The sequence below is a fragment of the Enhydra lutris genome, unplaced genomic scaffold (assembly GCF_002288905.1).
Source record: "Enhydra lutris kenyoni isolate GAN:26980312 unplaced genomic scaffold, ASM228890v2 scaffoldscaffold31, whole genome shotgun sequence".
Lineage (NCBI taxonomy): Eukaryota > Metazoa > Chordata > Mammalia > Carnivora > Mustelidae > Enhydra > Enhydra lutris.
In genome coordinates, this window is record NW_019154115.1 from 18,651,096 (window position 1) to 18,678,555 (window position 27,460).

General features: G+C 49.8%; 1 protein-coding gene across 1 annotated transcript in view; it reads right to left on the reverse strand.

Moving 5' to 3' along the window:
• Positions 1 to 2,012: 2,012 nt before the first annotated feature.
• LOC111153293 (multiple EGF like domains 11) overlaps positions 2,013 to 27,460 on the reverse strand; it is a 223,973-nt gene continuing 198,525 nt past the window's right edge. Inside the window, exons 13-25 of the mRNA XM_022512229.1 lie at positions 26,171 to 26,317; positions 25,680 to 25,814; positions 20,636 to 20,764; positions 19,504 to 19,632; positions 18,876 to 19,004; positions 18,188 to 18,316; positions 16,471 to 16,707; positions 14,820 to 14,938; positions 13,163 to 13,229; positions 12,456 to 12,557; positions 9,913 to 9,969; positions 2,806 to 3,012; positions 2,013 to 2,173 (exon numbers count right to left, since the gene is read on the reverse strand). Coding sequence (XP_022367937.1) covers positions 2,013 to 2,173; positions 2,806 to 3,012; positions 9,913 to 9,969; positions 12,456 to 12,557; positions 13,163 to 13,229; positions 14,820 to 14,938; positions 16,471 to 16,707; positions 18,188 to 18,316; positions 18,876 to 19,004; positions 19,504 to 19,632; positions 20,636 to 20,764; positions 25,680 to 25,814; positions 26,171 to 26,317 — 1,748 coding nt within the window. The remainder of the gene's footprint in view (positions 2,174 to 2,805; positions 3,013 to 9,912; positions 9,970 to 12,455; positions 12,558 to 13,162; positions 13,230 to 14,819; positions 14,939 to 16,470; positions 16,708 to 18,187; positions 18,317 to 18,875; positions 19,005 to 19,503; positions 19,633 to 20,635; positions 20,765 to 25,679; positions 25,815 to 26,170; positions 26,318 to 27,460) is intronic.

Below are 27,460 nucleotides of genomic sequence, written 5' to 3' on the forward strand. Positions count from 1 at the left end.
GTCAGCAAACAAGAGGTGACACTTGAAACTCGCATGATGCTGCTTATTTGCAGTGTGTCAGGCAGCAGTACTGTGCGTGTGGGGTGGGGGATGAAGGCAAAGCCTGGGATTGAGATGAAGTTTGTCCTGGCTGGTCTGACTTCGCCATGCTTCTTGCTCCTTGCTTTACAAAGATAATTGAGCACTTGCTGCTCCGAAATACTGAGGTAAGTCTCTTATCTCTGTTCCTTTCTACATATGTATGAGAAATATTTACTTGGGTCTACAAAGGAATTTTCTAATATTTATATTTCATAAGGCTTTTGTGGAAAGGAAATTTGCTGTTGCTGATCACTTGCTCCCATGCACGCATGCAGCATTCATGTAAGTATTCTATGTTTTCCCCTAATAGTGAGATTTGCTTAAGCCATTAGTGAAGTGAGGGAGGGGGATTTACTCATGTATTGATTTTCTTGCCTTTCTGGTCATTGCCCCAACTAATGGGTTCCATGGCAGACTTCTGGGTTGTATCAAGGGCTTCAGGATTCCCACACTTTCCTGTAGTTGCTCTTCCAGCTTTTCAGTCATTTAGTTCCACTTCTGTTTACCTTTTTGGAAGTATTTTTTTACTGGCTGGCTGATATCAGAGGATGGAGTGGTATAGGGGTGGCCATTAGTTTCCTCGCTTTGCCCTTCTGGTCTTTAATTCTTGTGAGAAGGTTCTCTCTTTTAGGGCTTGGGAGTTGGCTCCAGTTTGACTCAAACTGAGCCCCAGTTTACCTGTTTAGTAGTGGAAGGTATGGGCACGTCTAAATATTGGGATCTGGAGAATTAGCTCATTGTAATACGTTTTTGGCCATCTCAGTAGGTGGTGGTTTTAAGGTAGAAGTACTTCATATCCTTACTTGCTGTTTACTGTAAAGTTTTACATCAGGTTACAGCAACTGATTACAGTCCATCTGTTCATTTAGTTCCATCAAAAAGCATCATGTACTTTTAAGCAGCTTATTAAACTTGCTATATCCACTTTTATCTAATTTCTTCTACACTTTTAGGTTCTATACTAGATCAAGCTCAAGATTTATGAAGAAATGCTTGAAAACAAGTACTCTTCTGAGTTCAAGGAATGCCAGCCAAATAAATTCAGGAGGCCAAATAGCTGTTTTTAGGGATACTTCATCCTTATCAATCTGTGACTGCTTGCTTAAAGGCATCATCTCAAGAGTTCTGTTTCACATGGAATGACTCAGGTGTTGGATGGATTGAAGAGCTATGACCAGGCTAGGAATGACTTGGCAATGTTCTTGAACCTTGAATCAGTAAGATTTGATAAAGCTGGCCTAGAAATCATTGTAGACTGAAAGAGGCTGCTGTACTTTGGAAACTTCTCCTACTACCACGAAGGGCAGAAGAAGGAAAGTTAGTTTGCATTTTTTAGTCTTATTTTAAAAAATTGAAATTGTCAGTATTAGGCTATATACCATAATCTTGACTGTTGGCGATCTGACAGATTGGACATAGATGTACAGGTACTTTAGGATTGATACCAGCACACTTTATGTCTGTGTGCTGTTTATCTTAGGTAATAAAACAGATGTTGATGGTAACAGCAATCAAAAGCACATACACATTTCAGGAGCTTTAAAGTAATTCTTACCCCTCCCCAGTTCCCCTTTTCCTCCAGGAAGATTCGTGAAACCTATGCTTATATGCTTCCTAATAGGCGTCACGTTTCAGAGGATTAAGTATATCAATATCTATATTTAGCTGATGTTGATGAGTAGCTGGATCTTAAGTGTTTTAAAAGATCATGTAATCCTGGGCATTTGGGGTTAGATGTGGGTGAGTGATAGGATTTGCCTTTGTGAACAGACCATTTGAACAGTTACCCAGTCCCACTTGGAAGCTCTTCTTTAGTTCCAGATGGAAGTAATAACTAACACGCAGGTGGAGTCAGTCTGTATCAAGGGACTGTCTTCTTTCAGAGTCAGAATGTTCAGCAGAGCACATTGCAAGAGAGAGACTTTCCTCTCTCAAGATTGCTTGTCCTGGGAGGGCCCATTGGCAGGGCTTTGTCTTACTGGGAGGAGGTCATAGTGACCAGGAATATGGCTGTTCCTAGGTAGGTCGTATGGATTCTGGATATAGCTGGAGTTAGGACCGCGGCCTTCTTGGACCACACTGATAGTGGGCTCTAAGGAATATAGTGAAAAATGAGTTCAGAGAACAGATTAGCTTTGGTTGCCTGTTGAGGGGAACAGAGTTCTATTTAACTGGATAGGGAGAGAAGCCAGGGATTTATAGATGTGTGGTAAATACATGAGGGTTAGGATTGAGGCTTGCTCACAAAATGGAAAACTTAGGTGAGTGTACTATCAGAATCCCAAGCCCTGGTCAAAACCAAGAGGTTTGGAATATCCTAGAGGTAGGGGTCTTACCAATAAGCCCAGGGACATAGGTAATACTGGGAGAAGGTAGAAGAGGGTGATTTAGAAGCTTGCAAATGTCTGTTCTGATTTTCTTTTTAAACTGGAATTTGTATCAGCAATCATCTGAAGTGTGTGTACCCACTGATTTCCCCATCCCCAGCATTTCTGCTTCATAGTAGTCCTAGTACTTCTTTTTAAAGCAGAGTTGACATGGGAATTTGATTTCTTGCATGAGAGAGGAGAGTGATCCTGGAAAAGACCATTCACCTTGGATTCCTTAAAAGGCAACAAAAGAAGGGTGTGTTTTCAAGACAGGGTGAGTGGAGAGGGCCTATTTTTACTTCATATGCTGCACTATTGCCCTGATTCCACTAAGTTACTTATTTGAGACACCTACCAACTTCATATATATTTTTATTAGATGTCGACAAGGATGGCATATCTGTGTACGGAGACCCCCTGTGCATAGGCGACTTCATTTCTACATAGCTGCTTTCTGGAAGCTTGCAGGTGAGGATGGGTGGGTCCTTAATTGTGGCGTAAGGGTTTTCACTGCTATTCAAGGAACAAGTGCTAGAACTGCACACGGATTCTTTCATGTAATCTGTAAGGCAAGAGAGATTTCTTAGGACATACAAGGACACAGACTTAATTTCAGTACCAGAAACAGATTGCAGTTGATGTGCCTTCAGGATCCTGGATCTGTAAAAGCCTATGATAATCCAAGATTTCCTTCTTTAAATGTGTTGAAGAGCACTTTCCTAGGTAGGCAGTGTTCTTTTCATAAAGAAACTTTTGTTTTTGGAGGGATAGAGACATTTTTGTTCATAATATTCAGGTACAGAACCAGAAGGGGATTAATTCAAGATATTCATAATGTGCTTTCACATCTATTTAATTTTTTACAAAATCCTGCAAAGATAGTTGATACTTTGCATTTTATAGGATGAAGGCCCAGAGAGATAAAAGTGACTTGGCTAACGTCCTGTAAGCTCATAAATGGCAGGGCCAAGGCTTGACTGCGTGCCTTGGGACTCCTTGGCCTGTGTTGGTTCTGTGATACCATTCTTCCTCTGAATTCTTTTTGATAAGTAAGAAACTTAGATTCAGAAGAAATAGGTGTGTGATTTGGCCCAGGTGTCAGCGGTTTGGCAACCTTTAGCCAGCAAACTCCGCAGCATCCCTGCTCATGAGAAACTTGTGCTCAGAGCTGGGGGAGGCAGAAGTGTAATAGAGGTGTAAAAAGCACCTGGGTCTCAGGCTAGCCTTTGGAAAGTTCCTGTTGTCTAGTAAGCCTTCCATTGCATCCTCTGGGGTCACTTGTTCCAGTACTTATGAATGCTAATGGAAACCAATTTTAGCAGTATCTTCTTCTGGTACTAGAACTCATGTTTCCTCTCTTGCTTCCTCTCAGGTGCATCTTCCCCAACATCTCAGGCTGTGTTTGGGTACAAAAGGATGCAGACTAGTTTCCAGATACGAGGCTAACCGCGGCTAACCGTAGCTCACTGGAGGAAGGAAGTGATGGGGAGTCACAGAGGGAAGGGGAGCCCCTCCTTCAACCTCTATGCCATTTTCCCCTTTTGGGAAGATCACTGCCTTTTGTAGCTCACTTCAAGTGAGCCAGGACTTGCCTGGAAAAAGCACTAGATTCTTTGTAATCTGGCCAACTCTGGCCCTCATTGTTCTGTGACGGACGATCTGCCAGCCAAGGGGTCTAGAAATAAGCATGGAATTGTAGGGGCTCGACAGTAATGAGTGGTCTTCAGAGGTCTAAATTTTGCTAAGTGGTAGCAGATGGTGAAATTTCTATATTTCTCAGCTCTGAATTTCTGTAAGTGGTAGCAGATGGTGAAATTCTTGGACAGTCTTCCACTAGAACCATCACATGCTCTGCCTCCAGCTTGTGAGATTAATGAAAATGTAAAAAAATAATAATAAAGGGATCATTGTAACTCAAGGGGTGACTAGGTCCTGGGACATCAGAACATCCCATGTGGCTGAAAGTTGAGTTGTGTGTCACCACTAGCAGTGTTCTCTCCCACAACAGATGATTGGTTGGGAGGGGATTTACTTTTCTGAGTATAGGGTTATGGATATTTGTTTCAGCAGGTAACATTTCCTCAGTCTTGTACAAAAGTACATTTATTTACCCATTAGTTCAGTCAGGTATTCCTAATACCTGCAGTGTAGCTAGAGCCATAATTAATTCTCTCCTTCCCTTTTACTGCTTATGAGGAAACCGTGGCTTGTCATGGAAGTGACCTCCCCAAGTCACACTGCTTGTCAGTAGCAGAGTGAGCTCCACAACCAGGCTCAGCATTTTCCATCTCATCCTGGCCCACGGGTAGAAGGTGTTGGCCTTGGTCACATCTCAGATTGTGGCCTCTTTCTAGCATAGAGCCCTAGAGAGGAGTAGGAGAAAACATTCTTGTTGGACAGTGAGCAGGCCCAGGTGCTGGTGAGGCTCGTATGAGGAAACTGGGTTATGGGTCCTAGGCCACAGTCTGCCCAGAGCCACATGAAGTTGCTTCTAGTGAGTACTTTGTTTCTTAGTACAGGGGCTGGGGGTATGTCCAGGAAGCCTAGCATGGGTCCCACTTTGGGTTCTCTGAACTTGGTAGCCAAAGAGTAAGGCAGTATGACCCAGAGCTGCTGGTTTGGAAGCTGAGGACTAGACTGCTTAAAGAAGGGCTATCTTCTCCTGAGTGAAAAGTCCTCTTAACACCCTCCTCTCCTCCCCACCCTGGCACATCCTTTTACTTTGATTGGCGGCTACCTTAGTTGCATGTTTTCTGAAAGCTGAGGAATAGTGACAGAAAATGTAGCCCTTTTTCTAGTATATTGACTCCAGTTAGGTCATTTGAAACTTGTTACATCTGTGAGGAGGGCTGGGCAGAAAAGGCTATGATTACTACTTTAGAAATGAGGATACTGAAGCTCATAAAGTGCACCTAATGTTAGTAAGTAGTTAAGTTAGGGCTCAACCCATCTTCTCCTGTATCCAATCATAGTGTTTTCCCCTTGCATATTACTACCCGTCCTCCCGGTTCTCGATTTCTAAATGCAAATTACACCTATAACAGCTTCCCCTTACCCTCAGTAAGGAATACCTTCTATCAGTGGGGCCAAGCCCTGCTGACAAAGGCCAGGCTCTAAGCTTTTTGTGGATAATCCCATGATTGATTCAGTTAGGGCAGTGGGAGAGTCTTGAAGCTGTGGCTCAAAGAGCAGATCCTCCATCAGCCAGTAGTGCCCTTCTTCTCATTTCCACCAGAAAAGGCTGCCTTCAAGTTTGGGGTTTACAGCAGTCTCCCCATCCCCACCAATCCACAGGGATACTTTTCAAGATTCCTAGTGGATTCCTGAAACCACAGATAGTACTGAATCCTCTATATATTTTTTCCTATGCGTACATACCTATGCGAAAGTTTAATTTGTAAGTTAAGCATAGTAAGAGTAAACACAGTACTAATAGAACAATTATAATGTGATAGGTTATATGAATGGGGTCTCCCAAAATACTTTATTGTACTGTATACTCACCCTTCTTGTGATGATGTGAGATGGTAAAGTGAGGTGAATGGCCTAGGTAGGCATTGTGACGGGCCACTATTGACCTTGATCATGTGACTATGGGCTAACTGAAACCAAGGAAAGAGAAACTACAGATAAGGGGGACAACTGCAAATAGTCTGCTGTGCAGCAGGGGATGCACCTAAGTGAATAAAAGAGAAGTTGGGGTTGGGGGAGGGGATTTGTTTCAAGGAGAAGCTGTACCTTCCATAAAGCGACCAGAGGGAAAGAAAGGATGGAGAAGTCTGTGTTGTGATTTGAGGTGGTCAGAAGAGGGTGTTGGATTATGGAATAATCTGGATTCTATTTGTGGGAACTGGAGGGAGGAAAGGGCAGGGCTAGCTGGAAAACTTACACTTTAGAAAGCTATTTGTCTCTTCAGCTGAGTCATCTACCTGCCTGCAGGGCAGGGTGGGGTAAGGGGGAAGAGCAACCAGCCTCTCTCAGATACTTCCTTGTCCTTTTATAGCCCCGCCCCCCAACCAGTCCCTGCCCTTGGGGCATTTTGCAAGGAAAGGGGAAGCGTCCACCAAAGCTACTTAAGCTTTGGGGAGTCACTCCTCCAAGGTCTGTAATTAGCACCAGGACTGAAGGCTTAGTTTTGTAATGCCTTGCTGTTTGTTTTCACCTTGTTCCCACCCTCCCAAATCACACACTGTCTTCTTACCCTCAGATGCGGAAGGGGCCTTGGAATAAGCCCAAAAACCTTCATTTTATAAAGGAAGCAGCAAATCCAGAGAGGGGAAATGATTTTCCAAGGCCACCTAGTGAGTGGGATTGGAACTTTTAGGTTCACCCAAACATCTAGGTAAAGTCAGTGTTTCACACTTGGGGAAAACCCCGGCACTGAACAGGTTTCTTCTCAGCCTCTGACTATTATTAGAAAGCCACACTGCCTTTTCTCTTCCTGGGCCCTAGGTTAGCATTCTTCACTTCATTGAGAGACAAGGATATGGTGAGAAGAAAAGGGAGATTTCAGAGTCAGAAGGAGAACCACACTGGCTAAAAATAGTTTTCAGGATGTCACTGGACCCAGATAACCCAGAGTTATTGCAAGGAGACCGTGGACGCTGGATTAACAAGGAGCATACAGGTGGCTTCCCTGTGGCAGCAACAGTGGGATTCAGGATTTCAGGATCATAAAGGTGAAGGAGAGTGCCAGGGAGGATTTCTTCTGTAGCTCTTTGAAATGCCTGACAGGGAATTAAACATAAGGCAATTTGTTACAGTATCATTGTGTTGAAGGGGGAAGGGGAGATGGACAGGTGTTTAGAGGTAAAGTGGGGTTAGCACAGCAAGTAGTGCATGGTGTTCTTCAACTTCAGGATGACAGTGAGCAGAGGGCTGAAGAAAGTAACAAGGGCAAGAAGGAGCACTGGCTGAATTAGGACATGGAGGGGGCCGTAGAAATGGTACTAGTACAACAAACCTCATCGTTCTAATGGAGGTAGAAAAATCAAACACAGGCAATAACAGTGTGACCCAGTCAGTGCCACACACAGTAAGAACTAGGACTCGAATCCAAAACTTCCAGGCCAGAGTCTTGCCCGTTGAGTTTAGAGAACACTCAGACTCTTCACTCCTAATGGTTCTCATTTGGTTTGGCCCAATAGTTTTAGGAAGTAATTTTGTTCCTGGTACAAACTAGTTCATTAAATGTTTATCAGCCAGTTAGTGGGATTTATTCCATGTCTTTGATAAGTATTTCTGTAAAGTTCCAAACTGTGACATTTCATTTTCCTCTTCTTGAATTCTCTTGTTCTGGTGTGTTGGTTCCCAGCACCTGTTGGCATATGTACCTAGGCAGCCTGCTTATCTGTCTAATTTAAAGGATGATTATAGTCAGTGGTGAAACAAAATCTGGCCTTCCCTGCACTTATGGGCTCAGATACCTGATCCCACGAAATAGGAATCAACGACGCTGAGGCAGAGACACTGCCCTCCTTAGCTTTGTTACACATTTATGGTTTCGAGTTTGAAAACAGTCACCTAATCGCAATGCACGGGATAACAAAGTGCATAGGAGAGTTATGTGCTCATTTATTGAACTGTTTGGGCCTGTCTGAGCTTACTCATGCTTGAGTCATGCATATTTTCGGAGCTGGAAAGTCTCTTAAGAGATCTTTCTGCACAGTCCCCACACCTCTTTGAGAAAGAAACTGAGAGGTCTTGGGTCACAGTGATAAAACAGTAAAGCTTTCTGTTTTTAGCTTCACCTCGCCACTGTACCATTCACTACCGTAATGGTGCCTCCATTTGGATGGTTTGAATCAATACACAGAAAATGGCCAGAATTGATGTTCCCAAGGGAGTAGTGAACTTTGGCTGTCCAGAAGCCAAGGGGTGACTGACCTCCTGTTCTCAGATTGTTCTCTTGGGCTGTACACATCCTAACATGTTCATGGAGACCCTTCCTGCTCTTCTGCTCAGAACAACGACCCCTAGCTCGCTCCAGTGCTAATAACCATTCCACTGATGGCTACAGATGACTAGCTCTCCTTGGTTAGGAAATGGTTGTGTCTCAGGTATAACTAAGTCTGAAAAACCAAAACAGTAATCCAGGAAATCTGGGTCAGTCTAGGCAAGTGGTTCCTAAGTATTAGTTGGGTGACATATGCTGCCTAAGAATGCCCTGAAGTGGGGCGCCTGGGTGGCTCAGTGGGTTAAGCCTCTGCCTTCAGCTCAGGTCATAATCTCAGGGTCCTGGGATCGAGTCCCGCATCGGGCTCTCTGCTCAGCAGGGAGCCTGCTTCCCCCTCTCTCTCTGCCTGCCTCCCTGCCTACTTGTGATCTCTCTCTCTCTCTCTCAAATAAATAAATTAAAAAAAAAAAAAAAAAAAAAAAAAAGAATGCCCTGAAGTACTAATAACAGATGGAGACTCCAGGACTCTAGATCTACTCCTTCAGAGTCTTGGCAATAGGGGGTGTGGACCTCTGTATGTTTAAGAAGCTTTCCAGGTGGTTTTGGTGCACGGCTAGATCTGTGCTAGCCACTGGGATCTTTGCTGTTGATCGTCTCTTTCAGCATGGCTGAGACTCCTAAGTAGACCTCAGAGACAAAAGGACACCCCTGTTACATTAGTGCAACCCTTTAGAAGAGGCAAAAAACACTTCCCATCTGATTTTTATTAGATACTCATAATAATCTTATTAGACATTAGGATAGTCCTTAGACTACAGGATAGGCATAATTACCCTAACCTTGCAGATGAGGAAACTGGGCCTTGGAGTGCTCCCAGTCTAGGGTCACAGTTAATACTTGATAGAGTAGTAAGTGACATAGTTCTAAAGCCACCTATTTCACACATTCTGTTACTGAAACGTAGGGCCTAAGCCGAGGGCAGGACCTGACCTTCATCCTTGGTTTCACTCACAGACTTCCTAGAAGGATGATCCAACTTACAGTTCCCGTGTGCTTGGGATTAGTCCCGACCTCCCCGCTCTCAGGGGCAGAGATCTTGAGGGTGCCGTGCCATACAGTATTAACGCTAGGTACTATTTTCATTCCTTGTGCTCCAGAAAGCCAGCAGGTGCAGGGTGGCAGTCCTCGCCAGCGCAACGACAGGAGGCTTCTGGGGCAGGTAGATTGACTTTATTTCAGAATTTATAATCAATTTAACTCATACTAATTGGCTGGATAATGACATTCTACATTTCCGAAGACATTTAGCTGGCATCTATAAAAAACCCAGAAGCGCTTGCTAAGCAGGTGCAACTTAAATCGAAATATAAATTCATTATTATTATGATTGCTCCTCCTGAGCAGAGCTACCCAGCAGCCCCAGGTCCTGTGGTCTTTTTACTTTTCGGGGGAGTGAGGTAAGGGATGTGCGCAGTGTGTCTCTGGTAGAATTCCTGGTCATTTCACATCTGTACTGTTTATCTTGCTAAGCCCTTTCTAATGGGGCGTCAGGATTGGATACTCTACCTTTGAAGCCTTTGTCCATAATGTATGTGTTCTGACGTCTATCCATTCCACAAGCACCTGCATTAAAATAGTATAAAGAGAAAAATGGGGTGAGTGATGTTTACTTAGACAGCATATGTTTTTGCTTTATTTTTTCTTGCTTTTTTTTTTTTCCCTCCCCTACCCATAAAATTAGTTTTTTAGTGCTAGAGGATTATTCTGGGTTTAATCTACTCTAAATCATTTGGACCATGCAGGAATTCTTACAGGGTTCAGAAGCATTAGTGGTGAGCTACAGCGCCCCCTGGCATGTGCCGCCCGCTTCCTCTTTAACCTTAACTCCGAGGGGTGTGTCTTCCACTAGGTGGTCACAGGCAGTTCTCATGCCACCTGCAGTCACTGTAGGTGAAGTTCCAAGCTCCAGAAGTACAGGGACAAGGAATGAATCAGGGCCAGTTCTAGCTTAGGGAAGGGGTGTATGACATTCCAAATCCCAGTTCTTTTGGATCTTAGAATGGCATTGAAGACTGTTTCTTACCTCTCAGCTCTGGTCCTGCCTCCTCTCCTGGATCTGAAGCTTGACTGAAGGGAACCAGAGAGGGAGGGGGACTGGTGGCTGAGATTCTTGATTAGTCATCTTTCCAGAATATAATCACTCCCCTCCATGGTCCGCTGTCTTAGTTACCCATTTTGGGGAGTGGACCATTTGTACATAATTGAGAGTTGTCTTTGAAAAGTATTACTAGTGTTCTTAATCCGGAAGGATTTTTCTCCCTTTTGGCTGTCAGTTTATCCAGCTCCTACAATGCATGGTGGTCCTAAAGCCATAGCCAGAGGCAGGACATTAAACTTCAGGGACCAAGCTCAGGTACTTTGCTGCTGGTGATACCAGAAAAGAAAGAAGCTATCTGGCATTTTTAGGTTGAGAACTGTGATGACTCTTGCTCAAAGTCTTTTTTTTTTTTTTTTTTTTCAGCTTTTAACTGAGGACACACTATCAGGCAAGGTATACAGCAAGTAATTACTGAAATACAATATGACTCCACTCGGCTCTCCCTGTTTTGGACACTGAAGGCCAACCCAATGCTGTTTAGATACATCCCCATACCATTACCTCCTCCACTGAGTTCCTAAGTTCAGTTTGTAGGAATCTGTTTTTATCTGCCTGCCTTCCCCACGTTACTGACTGATAAGGCAGAACCAGTCCAAGTTTTCCTCTGGTTTGCTCTTCTCCTAAAAGGCCTATAGGTACCTGTGCCCTTCAGAAATACGATTAGCAGTGTGTATCCCTGGCATCAGTTGCCATCCCTTTATACTTGACAAGGGCTTCCTTCACCCTCCCTGAGGCTGTTAACTTTTCCAGGAAACTGAGGCCCAAAGAGTGGCAGTGACTTGTCTGACACCACATGAACTAGAAACTAGATCTCCCTAATAGTATTCTCTTCCATTAGCCACCAGCCTGCCTTAGTGTAAGCCACAACATGATAGCATGTGGTGGCTCTGGCTACACTGTAGAGTGTACATCTTGGAAGCGGGGAGAAATCTGGGCTGAGCCCAGACCATGCGCCCCTGGGAAAAGACATACAGCATGGTAGTAGTTTGCGTGTGTGGCAGGGGTGGGAGGAAGGTGTGTGTGTGGGCGGGGGGTGGTAAACGGCTGTATTTGGTGAGGTTATTGAAAGATCTAGACACGGCCCAGGGGACCCACAGCCAAGAGCACAGACTCCTAGGTGCAGACTCAGGGTCTTTGCAGCCCACAGCTGCTCAGTGGGCAGATAAATTCAGAACCTTCATGCTTCTTAGTGCTGTTGCACCCAGGGTTGGCAGAGCTGCATTTCCTTGAGCTCTAGAAACCAGCCAGAGCCCGAGGGTTGTCCAGTATACGAAGGTCCTGCCTGAGAGGCCACTTGTTAGGGAGGCTGCATTCTCTGTTAATTCCTTATGCTTAGTTCCTATGGTACCTATTTCTATAACTCCACATCCTCCCACAGCAGGACTGACTTTGCAAGTCTGCTTTTTTTCATCTTTCCTAAGCCACTAGCTTGAGCCTAATACAGAGCAGAGAGGATGACGGCTGGCACCTCTTACCCCAGCCTCTCCAGATCCTTGCTTGACAACCCTACCGTATGATCTGGGAGAGCTTGACCTGAGCCACTGGTGGGTCTAGGGTCTCTCTGGGGGACACTGGGCTTGTCATCCACACCCACAGAGCCCAGAGAACCCCAAAGGTGTCCCCATCCTCAAGTCATTTCTCAGTGGTTTAGGGCTGTATTCTGCGGCCTGTAGGGAGTACAATTATGTTGTGTCCCGTCAGTTTGTCCACACCCACTGACCATGACAGGAGCAGAAGGGGTGATGGGGGATGAATCCAGGCAAGCTTCCTTTAGATGCGGGATTGGGTTTATAGACTAACCATGTTGGGAAGGAGGAGGGCCCAAAAGGGAGAGTTCTGGGACCATGCAGGTGAGTCAAGGGGCAGGAAGGGGTAGGGCAGGTGCTGGGTCTGGGCTCGTAGGAAAGCCTCTGGAGCCCAGTGGGTAGAGGGTAGGGCTGGGGGGTCTAACCTGGTGAGTGTGGCTCAGCGGGGCGGCTGAGGTGTCTAAGTTCAATGTAGAAGTCCTCGGGCGGGTACCTGGCCTCCAGGGCACTGATCTGGAAATGGGAGTCTAGTGAGAGGAATGACAGGGAGGAGCCATTATTCCCAGGGCCCTGGTATGGCAGGGTGGGGAGTATGGAGGGGGTCAGGGTTGGGCAGGCTGGAAGGAGTCAGGGGCCCGATGTGTAATATCTAGAGGGACAAGGCCAGGGGTATCTATTAGAGTCGAGGCCATCTACCTTTCCTCCCTCACTACCCCCACCCCCCCTCCGGAATTGGTGCCCACTAGGGCAGTGGGGCAGAGGGAGGGAGCCCTTGGAAAGGAGTACCTTGGCAGGGCCTGGCTCAGGCAAGGGTCCCTTTCCCAAATGGTGGATAAATCTCTTGCCCACATCTGGAAGCCCCACATCCAGGCCCTAGCTGTCTCCTTTGTGGTCCGCAGGTCATAGCCACTCTCCCCTACCAGAAATGAAGGGCATCCTGGACTTCATTTGCTTATGAGAACTGAAAACAAGGGCTTGAGTTTCCTCACACCCCTTCTCCCTGGGGGAACCCATGCTCAGGATTCATCTACTAACCTCCTCTCTTGGAGCTAGGACAGGGACACTTTCAATGTGGAAAAAGAAGAACAGGTGGGACATGATGGCAGGGGATCAGACTCAAACCACTACTGACCTAACACGTTCACAAAGCTGTAGGGGGTCCAGCCTGTTGTGTCTCTGTCAAGGGACTTGTTACTGAGCTGTTTGGAGAGTAGGAGAGCAAGTTAATCCCTTTGCTCCCGAGGTGCCCCTGCCCAGCCTTCACTTTGCCCAGCCTTGTGTACCCACCCTTGTGATGATCCCGACCCACCTACACCTCAGATCATTGAGGGAAAGGAAGAGCTAGTGCACCAGTTTCTGACCTGCTGCAGCCTTGATAATACGGGTCTAGTGAATAAGCAAAAGCCTCATACTAGGAAAATCCAGATTCCCTTCCCTCAGCTTCCAGCTCCTCAGACAAGCCTAAAGCTGAAGCTGGAATGAGAGTCCGAGCTGAGGAGGTAACACAGAAAGAGAGACCAAAGCTGTGGGGCTGAGACTTTGCACAGGGGCCTCGGGACACACTGTATACAGCACTTCCCTTTCATACGAAAACTGAGGCTGAGAACAAGTGGCAGAAAGTGGCCTTGGCGTTCTGGCTTAACTGTGGTTGCCCCTGTGTTATGTTAGGGGGTTCAAGCTGAACTGCCACCAGGCCTGTGGACTGGTGGACATTTTCTGTGGGGCCACAGGGTAAAAGGATTCCCAGAGCTCTAGGGCAGAGGCTTGGAACATGAAAACTGCTTCTGTCCATCTTTCCTGTACAGGAGGCCAGGAGCCCTGCAATTGCCCTCCTCATGGTTCTGCTATCATATGTATGCATGTGCAGGGGTGTGTGTGTGTGTGTGTGTGTGTGTGTGTGTGTGTGTGCGTGCACATGCTTAGGTGGTGTCAGGAGGTGTGCAGCAAGAGCCTGTCAGACCTTTTGGTCCTTGAGGCTGTTTACATTTCCCCAGTACAGGTCCAGGCACACCACTGGTGGCCGGGGTGGGGGTGGGGGGGTTTTTGCTCACTACCCATGTGTGCTGAAACATCCTTGCCTGAGGGCCTGTGATTTATTATAAGAGGAGGTCTTGCCACCAGCCCGGGTTATGCTGGGAGCTGCGAAGGGTGGACCCTGTCCGGGCTGGTGCACACGTGTCCTTGAAGGCCTGTAGGGTTCGTGGTCAATGAATTGGCTATGGCTGATGTTTGGGTTTCCTGTCTCTTGTGTTGGTTCTGATTGCAAAATAGGGTAGCGGGTATGTAGCAATAACGTGTCTGCCAGATAAGGACATCTTGGTGGTACCTGAGTACCAGCGATTACTCTCTAAGGTGCTGTTTGCATGCGTCGTGTTGGCAATACGCTGCAGTCATTGGTGGGAGGTGGTGTAGTGTTTTGATTACATACGTTGTAGAGCAAAAATGGCCGCATGGTTATCTGAGAAGGCTCTACGTGCTGAGCACATGATTTGGTACCAGTTCGTTATACACGGGTGCGGGGGTGTATTTCCTATCGAGGGATGCCGTAGGTTGGTTACATGTGGCGTCTGCTAGTTAGATGGCACTTGTTAGTTCATGTAACCTGCTGGCTTCCTGTTAAATGCTTCACAGAGTGTTGATATGTCCTGTGGATCAGAGGGCTGTGTTTAATGTATTGGCAGTTGGTTCTACATGAACCCTCCAGCTGGGGTGTGGTTCCTTCTTGGGCAGAGGTGAGGGCTCCCTGGGAGGACAGCGGGTAGGGGGCTGGGGAGTTGGGGACCCGGTACCTTGGTGGGGCTGTTCCTGTCCAGAGTGCTGGCCTGGCTGGTGGCAGGCCCCCCGCACGCCAGTGCATGGTAGCTGGAATTGGAAAAGCACTGGGCATGGCTGCTACTTTGAGACAAATCTGGGAAGAGAACAAGGTGCCACACCATCATACCCCTGCCCCTGGCATGAGACACTCCAATAATAACACTTGAGCTGAGCAGCCTTGGGAGCGCTCTGCAAAGAGAGACACCTAAGTCCCCCATCCCCCAAGCTTTCTGGTATCCACTACCCCCACAGAAGTCTGTAGAGCTAATTTGCCTCTTTCTTCACAGTGTCCCTCCCTGCAGGGCATGTCAGGCTTGCCAGTGTGGAGGGTGGCACCCAGCAGCTAGAGCATGGAGAGGAGTGTTGGCTTTGACAGCCTCCTATGTCCCTGAGCTGCTGCATAGGGCTGTGCTGGCTTCCCCTGCCTCCCTCCAGAGATCTATCCCAGCAATGAGGCCATAAAGAGAATCCCTGTCCTCTCAGCCCCAGCTGGCCCTGCCCTCTTACGGATTCCAGGACCCCTCCATAGTGAAGGGGAATTCCAGTGGAGTGATGTGGGAAAACTGGCCAGACTTACTCATGACAGTCATAGAAGAAAATCCCCTAATCCTCTCTGTGGGCTTGGGATTTCGTCAGGGGATATTTGCTTTGGCTGAAACCCAGGAAGGCAAGCAGGCCAGGAGCTCTTTGAAGGCAGGGTCTGCACCTGAACTATCCCTGTCTACCCTGTAGCACCTCGCAGAGAGTGGGCAAATGGTGGGCAGTACTTAGCAGGAATGGGCTGATGTGATCTTGGTTTTCTAAGTCCAAGATGCTGGAGGCTGCACGGAGCCAGCTGGAGAAATTGATCATCCTTGTGCCTACCCAGACAGGCCCAGCGTCCTGTGGCCCAGGGCTGTGGGCAATTTCAGAGCATTTTGACCTCCTCCGTTTGACTAAATATAAAGCCAAAAGCCTCCTTTCTAAGGCAACAGTCCCAGGTTCAGGAGAAAGGAAGGAATCCGGCCCTAAAACCCCACCTCCACCCGTTTCAGACTCTAGATAGAATGCCCATTGGAGATACTACCACGTTTGTGGACATAGTGGGTCATTGCCCAAACTTTCAACACTCCCCCCGCCCCAAGTCAGACACCATCACTTTCTACTGTATTAAGAGGGCCCTTCTAACTCTGGAAACTGGGCGGGAGGATGCTCTGAGGCCTTCAGCAAGGAAGCAAAGATGGAACAGGGCTCGGAAACAGCCCCAGGGCCAGTTTCTTGAGGTGGCTCAGGCATTGGGCTGAGAAGAGGTTACCCTTGAGAGTTTAGGAAAGTTACTGTTCCTATGGCCAAAGCCTGGTGAGAAAGATGGGAAGGAAGCTCTGGGGAAACAGAAGGAGACTCCTAATCATAGCTGCTCAGAGCTAGGCACCCAGGAAATGACAATCTCATAAAACCCCATCTACTTTTCCCAAGTAGGTTTTTGCTCTCCACCCCCACTGTCTCTCCAAGAGAGTCTGAGCATCGAGCCGCACCAGGCAATCCTGCAAGCATGACCACCCACGTTCAGCAATAAACCGGGGCACCCAGGATATCATGTGGCTCCTCCTGGGGTAGGAGAGGGGATGCTGGGGACATAGCCCTTACCTGAGAGCGAGTAGTCAGTGCTGGTCATCCTCATGGCAGGTGTATAGGAGACACGGGGAGCCAGGTCACGGCCTTTCTCTTTCTGTCGCCGCCGGCGCCAAGCAAACAGGCCTAGCAGCACCACAATGAGGAACAACAAGAGGACGATGCCCGTGACAGCACCCACCGAGTGTCGCTCTGCACCCAGCGCTGGGCTGATCTTGGTGTAGGGATTCAGCTCCTCCATCATGAGGGCAGCTGCGAATGGAGAGGGAGGACCTGAGTCTGGGGCAGGCCTGCTTGCCCTTCAGATCCTGGCCCAGGGCCTAGACTGCTCTAGATTTAGGGGACCTGGGTTCTGGTCTTTGGCCCTGTTCTTCAATCTCTGTGTGATCCTGTCCCTCACTGTGCCTGTTTCTTCAACTACCTCCAGAGGGTGGAGTTCCAGGTTTATGACAAAGAACAAATGTGATCACGGATGGCAAATAAAATAACGAATGTTTACTGAGTACTTTGTTCTAAAAAGTGAGTTATAGATATTCACTGATTTGATCTTCCCAGCAGCCACAGGAGATAGGGACTATTAAGTATTTCCCTTGCACAGATGAAGAAACGGAGTCATCGCAAGGTTAGATAACTTACCCAAGATCATATAACCAGTAACTGGTAAAGTCAGGTTCCTCAGGAGTTGGGAAAAATTGGACTCAGCCCATGTCCTTGCTTATCAGCTGTGTGACTCCCAAGTCCTCTGTTCGCTCATTTGTAACATGGGGACAATAAATCCCACCTTTCGCAGGGAACCATGAGCACCGTATGACAGACTGGCAACGAGAGTGTGCCTTTGTGCCCAGGAATACTGTCCACAAAACCCCTCTTGATGATGGATGTGTGGGCTAACTCTCCATGCTGATGCTAAGCGCATGGTGGAGGTCATCCTGCTGGCCGGCACCGTCTAGACCTCTCCTTGGCCATCATCAGCAACTGGCCAAATGGAGCTAGCCAGCATCCTCAGGGAAATAACGCCCTGCATTATCATTCTTTATAGCATCAGAATGCAATGGAAATGCCTTTGGCCCCCTTTCTGTTATGTGGGTAAATTGAAAGCCATTTCTTACTCCCCATCTTCTAGAACAAACAACAATATAATCCCTTATTTTCTTGCAGCACTTCACAAGGGGTTTGTATGTATACAGAATCATTTACTGAGTGCCCGCTTATGTGCCAGGACTGTGCCAAGTCCTCTACTCATGTTGTCTCAGCTTGGTCCTCACAACCATACTATGGGGTGTCCTCAGTAGACCTGGAGCCAGGGTTAAGCCCTTTTGAGCTCCTTGGCCCTCAAAAGAGCCTTGTGTTGTGCTCGAAGACAAGGATTACTCTCTTCCCACTTCGCATGTGGAATAGTAAGCCCAGTAAAAGGAAGTGACCTGCCGAGGACATCTAGGAGGTGATGACACAACCAGAACCGGGCCTATCTTCGACTGTCCATTGGCCTTTCCACAGGACCAGCTTGTGGTTCCCCTTGTTTGGCTCACAGGAAACTTGTCAAGGATGAGCTTGGGGAAGCCATGACCGAGAGGCTCCTGCTCCACCTGCCTCCCTGCCAACGCACCCCTTCTGCTCTCCTTCCAAAACTGAATAAAGGGAAGTCGCAAGCTGTCCTTGTAAAATCCAGTCATTCCCACTGGAATCTCCCTAGGTCCTGCCCCCTGCCTAGGGACACTCCACCTGTGTATACCTTGGTCACACCGGATTCCTTTGAATCCAGAGCTGCAATAACAGGTGCCAGTGACGTGGTCACAGGTGGCATTGTTCATGCACTCACACAGCTGCTGACACCCATAGCCAAAGGTTCCCGGCGCACATCCTGTACAGCATGAAGAATAAATGGACAGACGGTGAGACACACCCACTCCCCCCTCCGCCACACGGGGCCAGCTGTGATTAGGCAGTTCCAACTGCAGGAGTAAAACCTTTTTCCCTGTGGCTCCCACTGTGGGCTGGTTTGATGCTTGGGGGTGGACGGAGCACCTCTGACCTGAGTGTGGGGGACACCCACTTCCACTTCCTCCACGCTTGACACACGTATGCAGCATCTTCCACATGCGGGGCCCTGAGCTGGGGACCACTGAGGCTTCAGAGAACTGAAGAAGATCTGCCTCCCTTTATTCCCTCAGGCCTCCATTCTGCTCTCAGCACCCTCTACTCCTCCCCCACTCCCAGCTGGAGGAAGCCACGCTACAAACATCCATGTAGGCATGACCCTCTTCAGCCCTGTTTCTTGGAAGCTGCTCCAGAAATCCAGGAACAGGAAGGGGACAGCCCTGAATGAGCAGACTGGCGGGGGTGGGGGGAGGCTTCCCTGGCAGGAGGCCGATGCCTGGCACCAACACCAAGGGGCAAGGGCAGGGGCAGGGACAACTTACTCTGCTCACAGTGGCGCCCGGTGAAGCCCGTGCGGCAGGTGCACTTGCCGCTGATGTGGTCACAGCTGGCGCCGTTCTGACACTGGCACACGCGCCCACAGTCCTTCCCATAAAATGCTGCAGGGCAGCCTGGAGAAACAGGGTGGGGACAACTGCAGCGATAGTTGGGACCAAACCTGTCATCTGCTGCCTCTTTCTCTGAGTACAGGGCGAGGACCTGTGAGACCCAGCACCTCACCTCAGCCACCTCTGCACAGCAGATGCTCAGGCTGAAGGGGTAGGGGTGGCTGTGAGGGGTCCTTTAGACAAAGGTGCCTTAGCACGGGGAGGCCAGGCTGGGGTCCACCTGCTGCGTAGCCACAGGCTGTTCCTCCCTCTCTGGGCCCCACTGTCCATGGGCTCAGGTCTTGAGTGCTGGAGCGCCTTATAGCCCTGACTTGCCAGGACTCGGGGCTCTTCAAGCCCATGAATCCACCCAGCTTTCCCACTACTTGGGTGGGGTGGGGGCAGCTGCTGGCCCTCGGGCCTGCGTCGTCCCTCCCTCCACAGGCCTGGACGATGCCCAAGGCAGCCAGCAGGCCGCAGCATGAGACTCCGAATAGCTGGGAGGCCTGGAGGCAGGACTTACGCTGCGTGCAGAAGAGTCCGGTCCAGCCAGGGGTGCAGTGGCAGGTGCCGTCCTCAGCGCTGCAGCTCCCCCCGTTGTGGCAGCTACATGTGTGGAAGCAGGCGGGGCCCCAGAACCCTGGGGGGCAAGCTGGGGGTAGGTGGGATGCACAGGGTGAGGGCAAGGCAGAGCGAAGCAGACAGAAAAGGAGAGGAAGGGGGATGGCCCATCGGCTGAGATGCCACCACACGCCCAGCTGGTATTCCCCGGCTTTCCTGACACGCTGTTCCCGGATCTCCTCCACTCACCTCTTGGCCCACTTACCCGGGATTCCCATGAAGCCCAGATTCTCTGCCCACTCTCCCAGCTCTGAGGGCTCCTGAACTTCCCTTCTTGGGGGACTGGCTGTGATCTGGAGCGTGTGGGTGGGTGTGGTAAACTAAGCATAGCAGTTTACAGTGTGAACACTGTGTTAACTTCCCGTGAGGATGGGGGCTTCCCCAGGATAAGGGCCTCCCTTCTTTCGGCTGCTGAGCTCCCTGAGGATGACACTTGTGTCTCCACCAGAATGGAACTTCCCTCAGACCCAGTCATCTGACTGGGACCTCATTAGGGGTGCTGTCCCCATCTCACCCATCAGATGGGACGGAGGTTAGGTGTCCACCTTTACACTGTGTGGTCTCTGGGTACACCTTCTAAGAGCAGCCTCTACAATGCTTGTCCAGGCTATGTGCCCAGGACAGCATTCACATGGGTCACTCAGGGGATGCCCTCACCCCTCTGAGGTGACTGCCCTGGTCTCACCCTATTTCCAAATTCCAGTATGCTAGTCCCTGCCCCTTCTTCCTCCCCAACCAAACCTAAGGGCAACTCCTTACTCAAGTGCTCATGGAGTATTAATTCTCAGTGGTAACAACGGTATTCCCAACAATGTCAGTACCTTTCATCCTAACAGTAACGCCAACGATCAACCCTAAAAACTCATCATGTTAACTATGGGATTCCAACTGGGACTCAGGTGGACATTGCTGTCTACAGAAGGTTTCAGTCCTAGGAGGTGGAGGCACCAGGGGCAAAGAGGTTCTGGGCAAGGAGGAGGGTGTGTTTTGGGGCCTGACTCCTGGTAGGGGGCATTGCTTGGGCAGCGGCTTACCCTGTGAGCAGTCCTTGCCAATCCATCCAGGGAAGCACTGGCAGGAGCCATCGATGGGGCTGCAGGTCCCATTGTTGGCACAGGAGCAGAGCTGGGCACAGTCCTGCCCAAAGTGCCCTCCAGCACACACTGTGGGCACAGGATAGCCTGGTACCTGCCCTCCCACCTGTTCCCCTCAGACCACCATCCATAGCTGCTGCGCCCCTAGAAGTTCTGGGCCACAGCCGGGACGGCCCCGGGGCTCCCAGATCTGGGTGGGAACTGCCCACCTCTACAGCCTCATTGTCCTTCTACAACTGCACATCAATGAGTTCCCCTCTTGGGCCCACAGCTGCATTCCTCTGGAGACTCTGTTAACGATCCCCTTTGAAGGCACACACAGGTAGAGTCGCTTGACTGGGGCCTCACAGATGGAAGTGGTGAGGCCGGGAATCCTGCCTCCGCCCTCCATCCGGTGCTGCCCACACTGCCCTGCAGCCTTCTGCTGTTACCACATTCTTGCTGGCATCACTGATCCCACAGGCACGAGGGTGGACAATGTAGCTGGAAGGAGAGGGACGGGTGCCTGGGGGCAGGTCAGGCTGCAGTTAAGACTGTTGGATGACTGTCTCTGCCCTCCCATTTCCTGTCTCTCCAACTGCCACCCGTTCCACAAGCCTTCCTTCGGCCTCCGGACAGCCCTCCTGGGCTCACAAGGTGCTATCTTCCGTGGAGACCGTGTGGTATTTCACTTTGAGTCCCTTGCAGGGTTGTGGTCCTCTCCCTGCCCTGGAGGACATTCCTTGGTCCCTAAAGGAAGGGCTGGTTTCCTCAACCAGGCTGCAAGTTTCTGTAGAACTAGGTCTGCGTGTTCCTTGAGCTCCTACCTCTCCTTTCCCTGCAGTTCATCCTCTGCTTCCTACAGCTTGAGCACTCTAAAGCACAGCTCTCTTCATGGTTCTTCTGTGCCCTGCTCCAACACCCACAGTGGCTCCCACTGCCCCAGAATAAAATCTGCTTCCTAACGATGAACACTTAAGCCACTTCACCTGGAGACTGCCTCTCTCTCCCAGACACAGAAGCCACCGGCCCACACACCACATTCTAATAACATTCCATGCCTTCCCTCCAGCTGTTCCCTTCCAAAGCTTCCCTGACCCCCCTGTCCAACTATGGAAATCTTGCCCTGCCTATAAGACTCATTTTATTTTTATTTTTACTATTTTTAAGTAGGCTCCATGCCCGGTGTCAATCCCAGGGCAGGGCTTGAACTCAGGCTCTTGAGATCAAGACCTGAGATGAGATCAAGAATCAGATGCATAACCGACTGAGCCACCCAGGCGCCCCTAAGACTCATTTTAAATGCTACCTTCCCCATAATCCCCTTGAAGTGGGCTGCCAGTCCTTCAATAATCCAGTCTCTTCTTCCTTAGAAGTAAAATCCGGAGTTTTAGCTGGGCTTATGGCCACCTGCAATAAAGACTCCATTTCTTAGGCCATGCGACTACACTCTGGTAAGTGGAAATGCGTGTCTCTGTCTGTCCATTGCTCATCCTTGTTGAAGGATAATGTGGATTATGGATAAGAACTGTGGATGAGGGGGCTGGAGTTTATGCAGCTACCTTCCATCAGAGGTGGAGACCACGTGCCGTGGTTGGCTGAAAAACAGGACAGAAGGAGGCTGGCCCCTGACCCCTTTGTAAGCGACCCTACTTCTGGTCTACTTCTGGATTGCTTCTTGCTTGCTTTTCTTTTTCTTTCTTTCTTTCTTTCTTTCTGAGGGAAATAAGGTTTGTCAGTTTCAAGCCAATTATTTGGGGGTTTTTACATCACTTAAAACTGAACTTAATTCTGATTCACCCATCATCTCTGTTCTGGGCAGCTATGTCCCTGTTTGAAGCTCCAGACTCTGTTAGTTTCTTCCCTGGTCTTCTGTTACTGTGACTTGTGAGCTGATTTCAGGCCAGGCCTGTGTTCTGCCCGTGTCTTTGTCTTCCATGATGCCCGGAAAAAGCAAGAATGGTGGCTGAATGTATGGAAGTAGACTGGATCCCCCACAACCCCCAGGTCCTGCTGGGGAAGACTGAGCTCCAAATGTCCCCCTTTAGACCACAGGCTTAGTGAGGGCAGGGGACTTGGCTCTCTTGTTCTTTGCTGTGTCCGAGTGCCTAGCACGGTGCCTGACACATAGCAAACACTTAGGAAGTCTTCCATAATGGCCAGAATAGGACAGTGACCTTCCAGTGAGTTCTCCTGGGATCACGGACTCTTGCCCCTTTGAGCTCTTCTCAGTTCAACCTTCTCCCCTTGAGTCCAGCTGTAGCCAGCCCTCCATCCTCGAAGAAGGCTTCATTGCATTCCTGTTGTGGAGCAGGAATTCCTGGAACCCCCGAGGCTATCAGTCGGCCGAGCCACATAGAGGACCATGGGAAGGTACTGATTCTTGAAGCAAAGCAGCTTAACCAGGACCCAGTTCTCTTAAATCTTGGGCTCACACCCTCTTCTTTATGCCACACTGCCTCCCCTTGCCAGCCCTTCCCCAACCAGATCGTGAGCAGCTGGAGCCTAGGATCTGTGTCAACCTCTGCCTTTCCTGGGCATGATCCGTGGTCAGGACAACTAAAGAAGGCAGCACGGCCCACCTGGGTCTCCAGTCTAAAGCCTTGGGTTTGGGTCTTAATTTTATATATGCAGTCCACAAAAACTTCTATGGCACTTACATGCGCTGGACACTGTTCAAAGTGCTTCGCAAATATCAGTTCAGTCAACCTCGTAATACTGTTGATATTCAATATTTTCATTGTTATTCCCTATTATTAACTCTACTCCACAGATAAGGAAACTGAGGAAACGGAGAGGTTAAGTAGCTTGCCCAAGGTCAGGCAGCGAGGAAGGTCTGCCACTTAATGGTTAAGCACCTTTAAGCAGACCGCATGACCCTTCACCTTTGAAACGGGGACTGTACCCCACACTCCCTGGCTTCACGCCCTGGTTAACAGCTGTGGGGAGGGGGATGGCTCTTGTGGGCCCTGTGCTTCCCCTGGCAAAAACCTTAGCTCCTTCCAGGGCAGATGACACACACCTTGCCACCTGTAGCCCAGGTTCCAGCAGGTCGCCCAGCCTCCTCTTCCCCGCCTCTGGGAAGTACTTGATCTGGGGAGCCCGTTCCCCAGTCCTGGCCTTGGATGGGGAGTGGGGTGAGCTGCTCCACCTACGCACATCCCCCACACCAGCTCTGAGCTTCTCTAACAAGACAGTCTTATCTTTGAAGTCCTTCTCACCCACATGAGGCTGACAAATTCACCTACAGAGCTGCTAATGCGATCAGTCTAATACATTAATTGGTTGACTTCTTAGCTGAATCAAGAGTGAGGCAAAAAGAGGGGCGGTGGAAAAGGGGGCTGGTGAAAAGAAAACATCTGGTTATATTTAATCTATGTTTAATGATTCTGCATAAGCAGTGTCTGTAATTTGTAACTCGCTGGAAAGCCGGTCATTAGAAAGTGTCAGTTCAATTTTTTACAAGGTTTGAGACTTAACCAGGGCAGTTGCCATTAATAGCAAACTCTATTAGATCTATATGAGGAAAATACTCATTACACCAGCGGGCGATAAATCAGACATCGCGGGATCTGAGCGTTACTCCTCAGGCTGCTCAGATCCGAATTTAGACCCAGCCTATCTGTATTGACAGCTGGGTCTCCGATGTTTAATAAGTAAACCTCGACGTGTCAGGTTATGATTAAACTGTCCTAGGAGGGCTGCAAGCAAATGAAACTGTCACATATGCTTCCCTGGGGCCCAAACTTCTCATGACCTCAAAGCATCGTGGAGTGAACTTTCCACTCATACATATTAACGGCCCATACACTTACAAAGCCAGCCCAGCTCATTGGTGATTATCCATCAAAAGAATCTGTGCCCCTGGGAGGAAGTGAGCTCTCAGTGGAAGCATTTGAGCACAGGCCAGATGAGATTCTTGCACAGATGACCTTGAAGTTGCTTTCTGCTCTAAGTTTACTTTAGTCTAAGATCTTTTTGCTCCTTACAGGATCGAGGGCAAATTCTGCAACCCTGTGTTCTAAGCTGTCACAAGGGCCCCAGATGCCCTTCCCAGCGCCCTCTGCTGTCCCTACCCAGTCCCCCGAATCCTTCAGCCGCTCCCTACTGCTGGATGGTCACATGTCCACACCCAAGCTGCCTGCTTTACCCACAGTTCCTTTCTTCCGTCTGTGCCTCTCAGGCTGAGGCCTCGCTGAAGGCCTGCAACAGCATGGAGCCGCCCCCGTTCCGCACAGCCTTGGCCTCACTGAGCTACGGACAGCAGTGAACAGCACTATGTGCTGTGGCCAGCTTCTGCCCTCACACTGGGTGTTACAGATGAAGCAGTTCTGTGACCCGTGTTAAGGCCCTGGTACCACAGAATCCACCATGGTGGAGACATTTAGATCATGGAACTTGCTTGCAAATGTTACAAAGCAAGGCTTTCCCTCCCAGGGAGCCAGTCGAGCAGCACACCAATGCAAGTCAGCGTTAGCTCTCTTTTCAAGCCCTGCTGAGCGGTGGAGGCTGGCTGGAGTTGGCGTTGCGAAGGATTCTGCCGCGGAGACAGGAAAGTGTGCCGTGAGGGATCAGTGATGTTGGCCTGAGTTGGGGGCGGTGGGAAGTGGGGGGAGAGCTGGGAAGCTGCCATCTCCAGCCCCTGCCAGAACTGTCTCCTCTGAGCTCCCACGTCATCCTCTGCCTTTACCACTTGGCACTCAGCATAAGCCATTTGGGGACACTTATTATGCAGAACTCATCTACGCTAATTTCATTTCTCATCAGCTCTGGAGTTGGAATTTCTCAGCTCTTCCACGTCCTAGCTATGAGACCATGGAGAAGTCATTTAACTTCTCTGAGCCTGTTCCTTGAACTGCCTAATAGCTTTGTCTCACGCCTGGTGATGACCAAGTCTCAGAAGGGTACACCTGAGTATGATGAGAGTCCCCAAACCCCTCCTTCCAGCCACTTCCTTCCCAGGATGCCTCACCTCCCGGGCCCACGCTTGCCCTAGAGACGCTACCTTGGTTGCAGAGGGCTCCGGAGAATCCCGGGAGGCACTCACAGACGCCGCTGATGTGGTGGCAGGGTCCACTGCTGTGCACGCAGAGGGGACATGGCTGGGCGCAGCTATGGCCAAAGAACCCGGGGGGGCAGACTGGGGATGAAGTGGAGATGGCGGTCAGCAGCCTCAGGGGCCCCAGTCCGTTTGGCTGCCCATCCTGTCCCACACAGGGGAGAAGGCAGGCTCCTCAAGAGTATGGGGAGAGGGGTCCCCACCCTGTACCCTTTCTGCAGAGAAGAGCTGTGGTCTGGTCCAGTTTCCCCCAAGGAGCTGGCCTTGGCCCTGAACTTAGGGACAGAAAAAGCAGCACAGGGAGAGAGGGGACCTGAAGGGAGGGGTTTGATGGGGGCTGACTCTGAGAGCCCAGCCCCTCTTAGGCCAGGACTTGTTCCAACAGGGAAGGGGTGGGGGAGGGTGAGCCATCTGTAGGGTGGGGGGCTCAGCCTTACTTCTCTGGCACAAGGGTCCTCGGAAGCCAGGGGCACACTCGCAGCTCCCATCTTCTGGGGAGCAGGAGCCACCGTTCTCACAGCTGCAGGAGACGGAGCAGTTGGGACCCCAGCGGCCAGGAGGACACATGCTGTCACAGCGGATGCCTGTGGGCAGAGGTAAACCTGGGTCAGTGGTGAGAGGAGTGAAGGCAGAGGGAAGGATGCTGGGAAGGGGCCCCCTGCAGAATGAAGGGGTGGAGGAGAGCACAGCACATCTGGGAATGTAGGGGAGAACTCCAGTCCAAGCTTGGCTGGTCAGGGAGGGCTTCCAGGAAGAGGTGATGCCCACAGTGAGTCCTAAGGGCCACGGAAGAATTTACCAGGTAAAGGAAACTCTGCAAAAATCATGAGGCAAGAGAGAGAACCATCCCTTAAAAGAAAACAGCATAGTGTGGCTAAGCCACCAAGTACAAAATAGCAAGAGATGAGACCAGGTCAAGAACGGACCGGGTCATGAAGGGCCACCTTCCTTCTTAACATCTTAGCTGCTATCCAAGGTTAGGCTTGACAGAAACCAATTGTGGAGCAAGGAAGCACTGTTACGGGGCGAGCTGCAGCTACCGGGAGTGAGCTACGTGCCCGCCCACGTTAGCTCGGGAGCCAGACAGTGGCTGGGATCTTTCTGGGTTCCTTTGACCGCAGCCCTAAACACAACGTGGATTTTAGATCCTACGTGCACACATGTGTATGACAGAAACCAACACTTTGCAAAATGACATTTTTCTGTCCCTGGATGACGCACTCTGATTCTCTGCACTGCGATGTATTCTATTAAGAAAGAGGAAGAAGGCCTACAGGGTCTTTCTGAGCTGAGACAGACTATGTATGGAGGTGACTGTAGCCCAAAGGCTAGGCAGGAATTTCAAAAGGTCTGAGCCTGGAGGGCCCAGCTCTGGGGTGGGGTTTCCTCTGGGGCAGAAATACTTTCAGGCTGACATGCATTAGGCGAATGGAAGGTGTGGGCCCAGGAAGCTGGCTTGGCTTGGGAAGGCGAACATCAGAGGCTTAGAGAAAAGCGGAATTAGTTTGAAAATCATGTCTGCCTTGTTACGGGGACAGGGATTATGGAAAAGAGACAGAAAAAGGGAGGAAGACTCAGGCCCGGTGAAGACAGCCAGCCCAGCAGCAGCAGGAGAGCAGTGGGACCAATTTGGAGGCAGGCTGGAATTGTACAAGCCCACCCGAGCCCGTGGGAAAGCGAGGGAAGGCTGAGCAGCCAGAGAGAGCGGGGGGGGGGGGGGGGGGGGG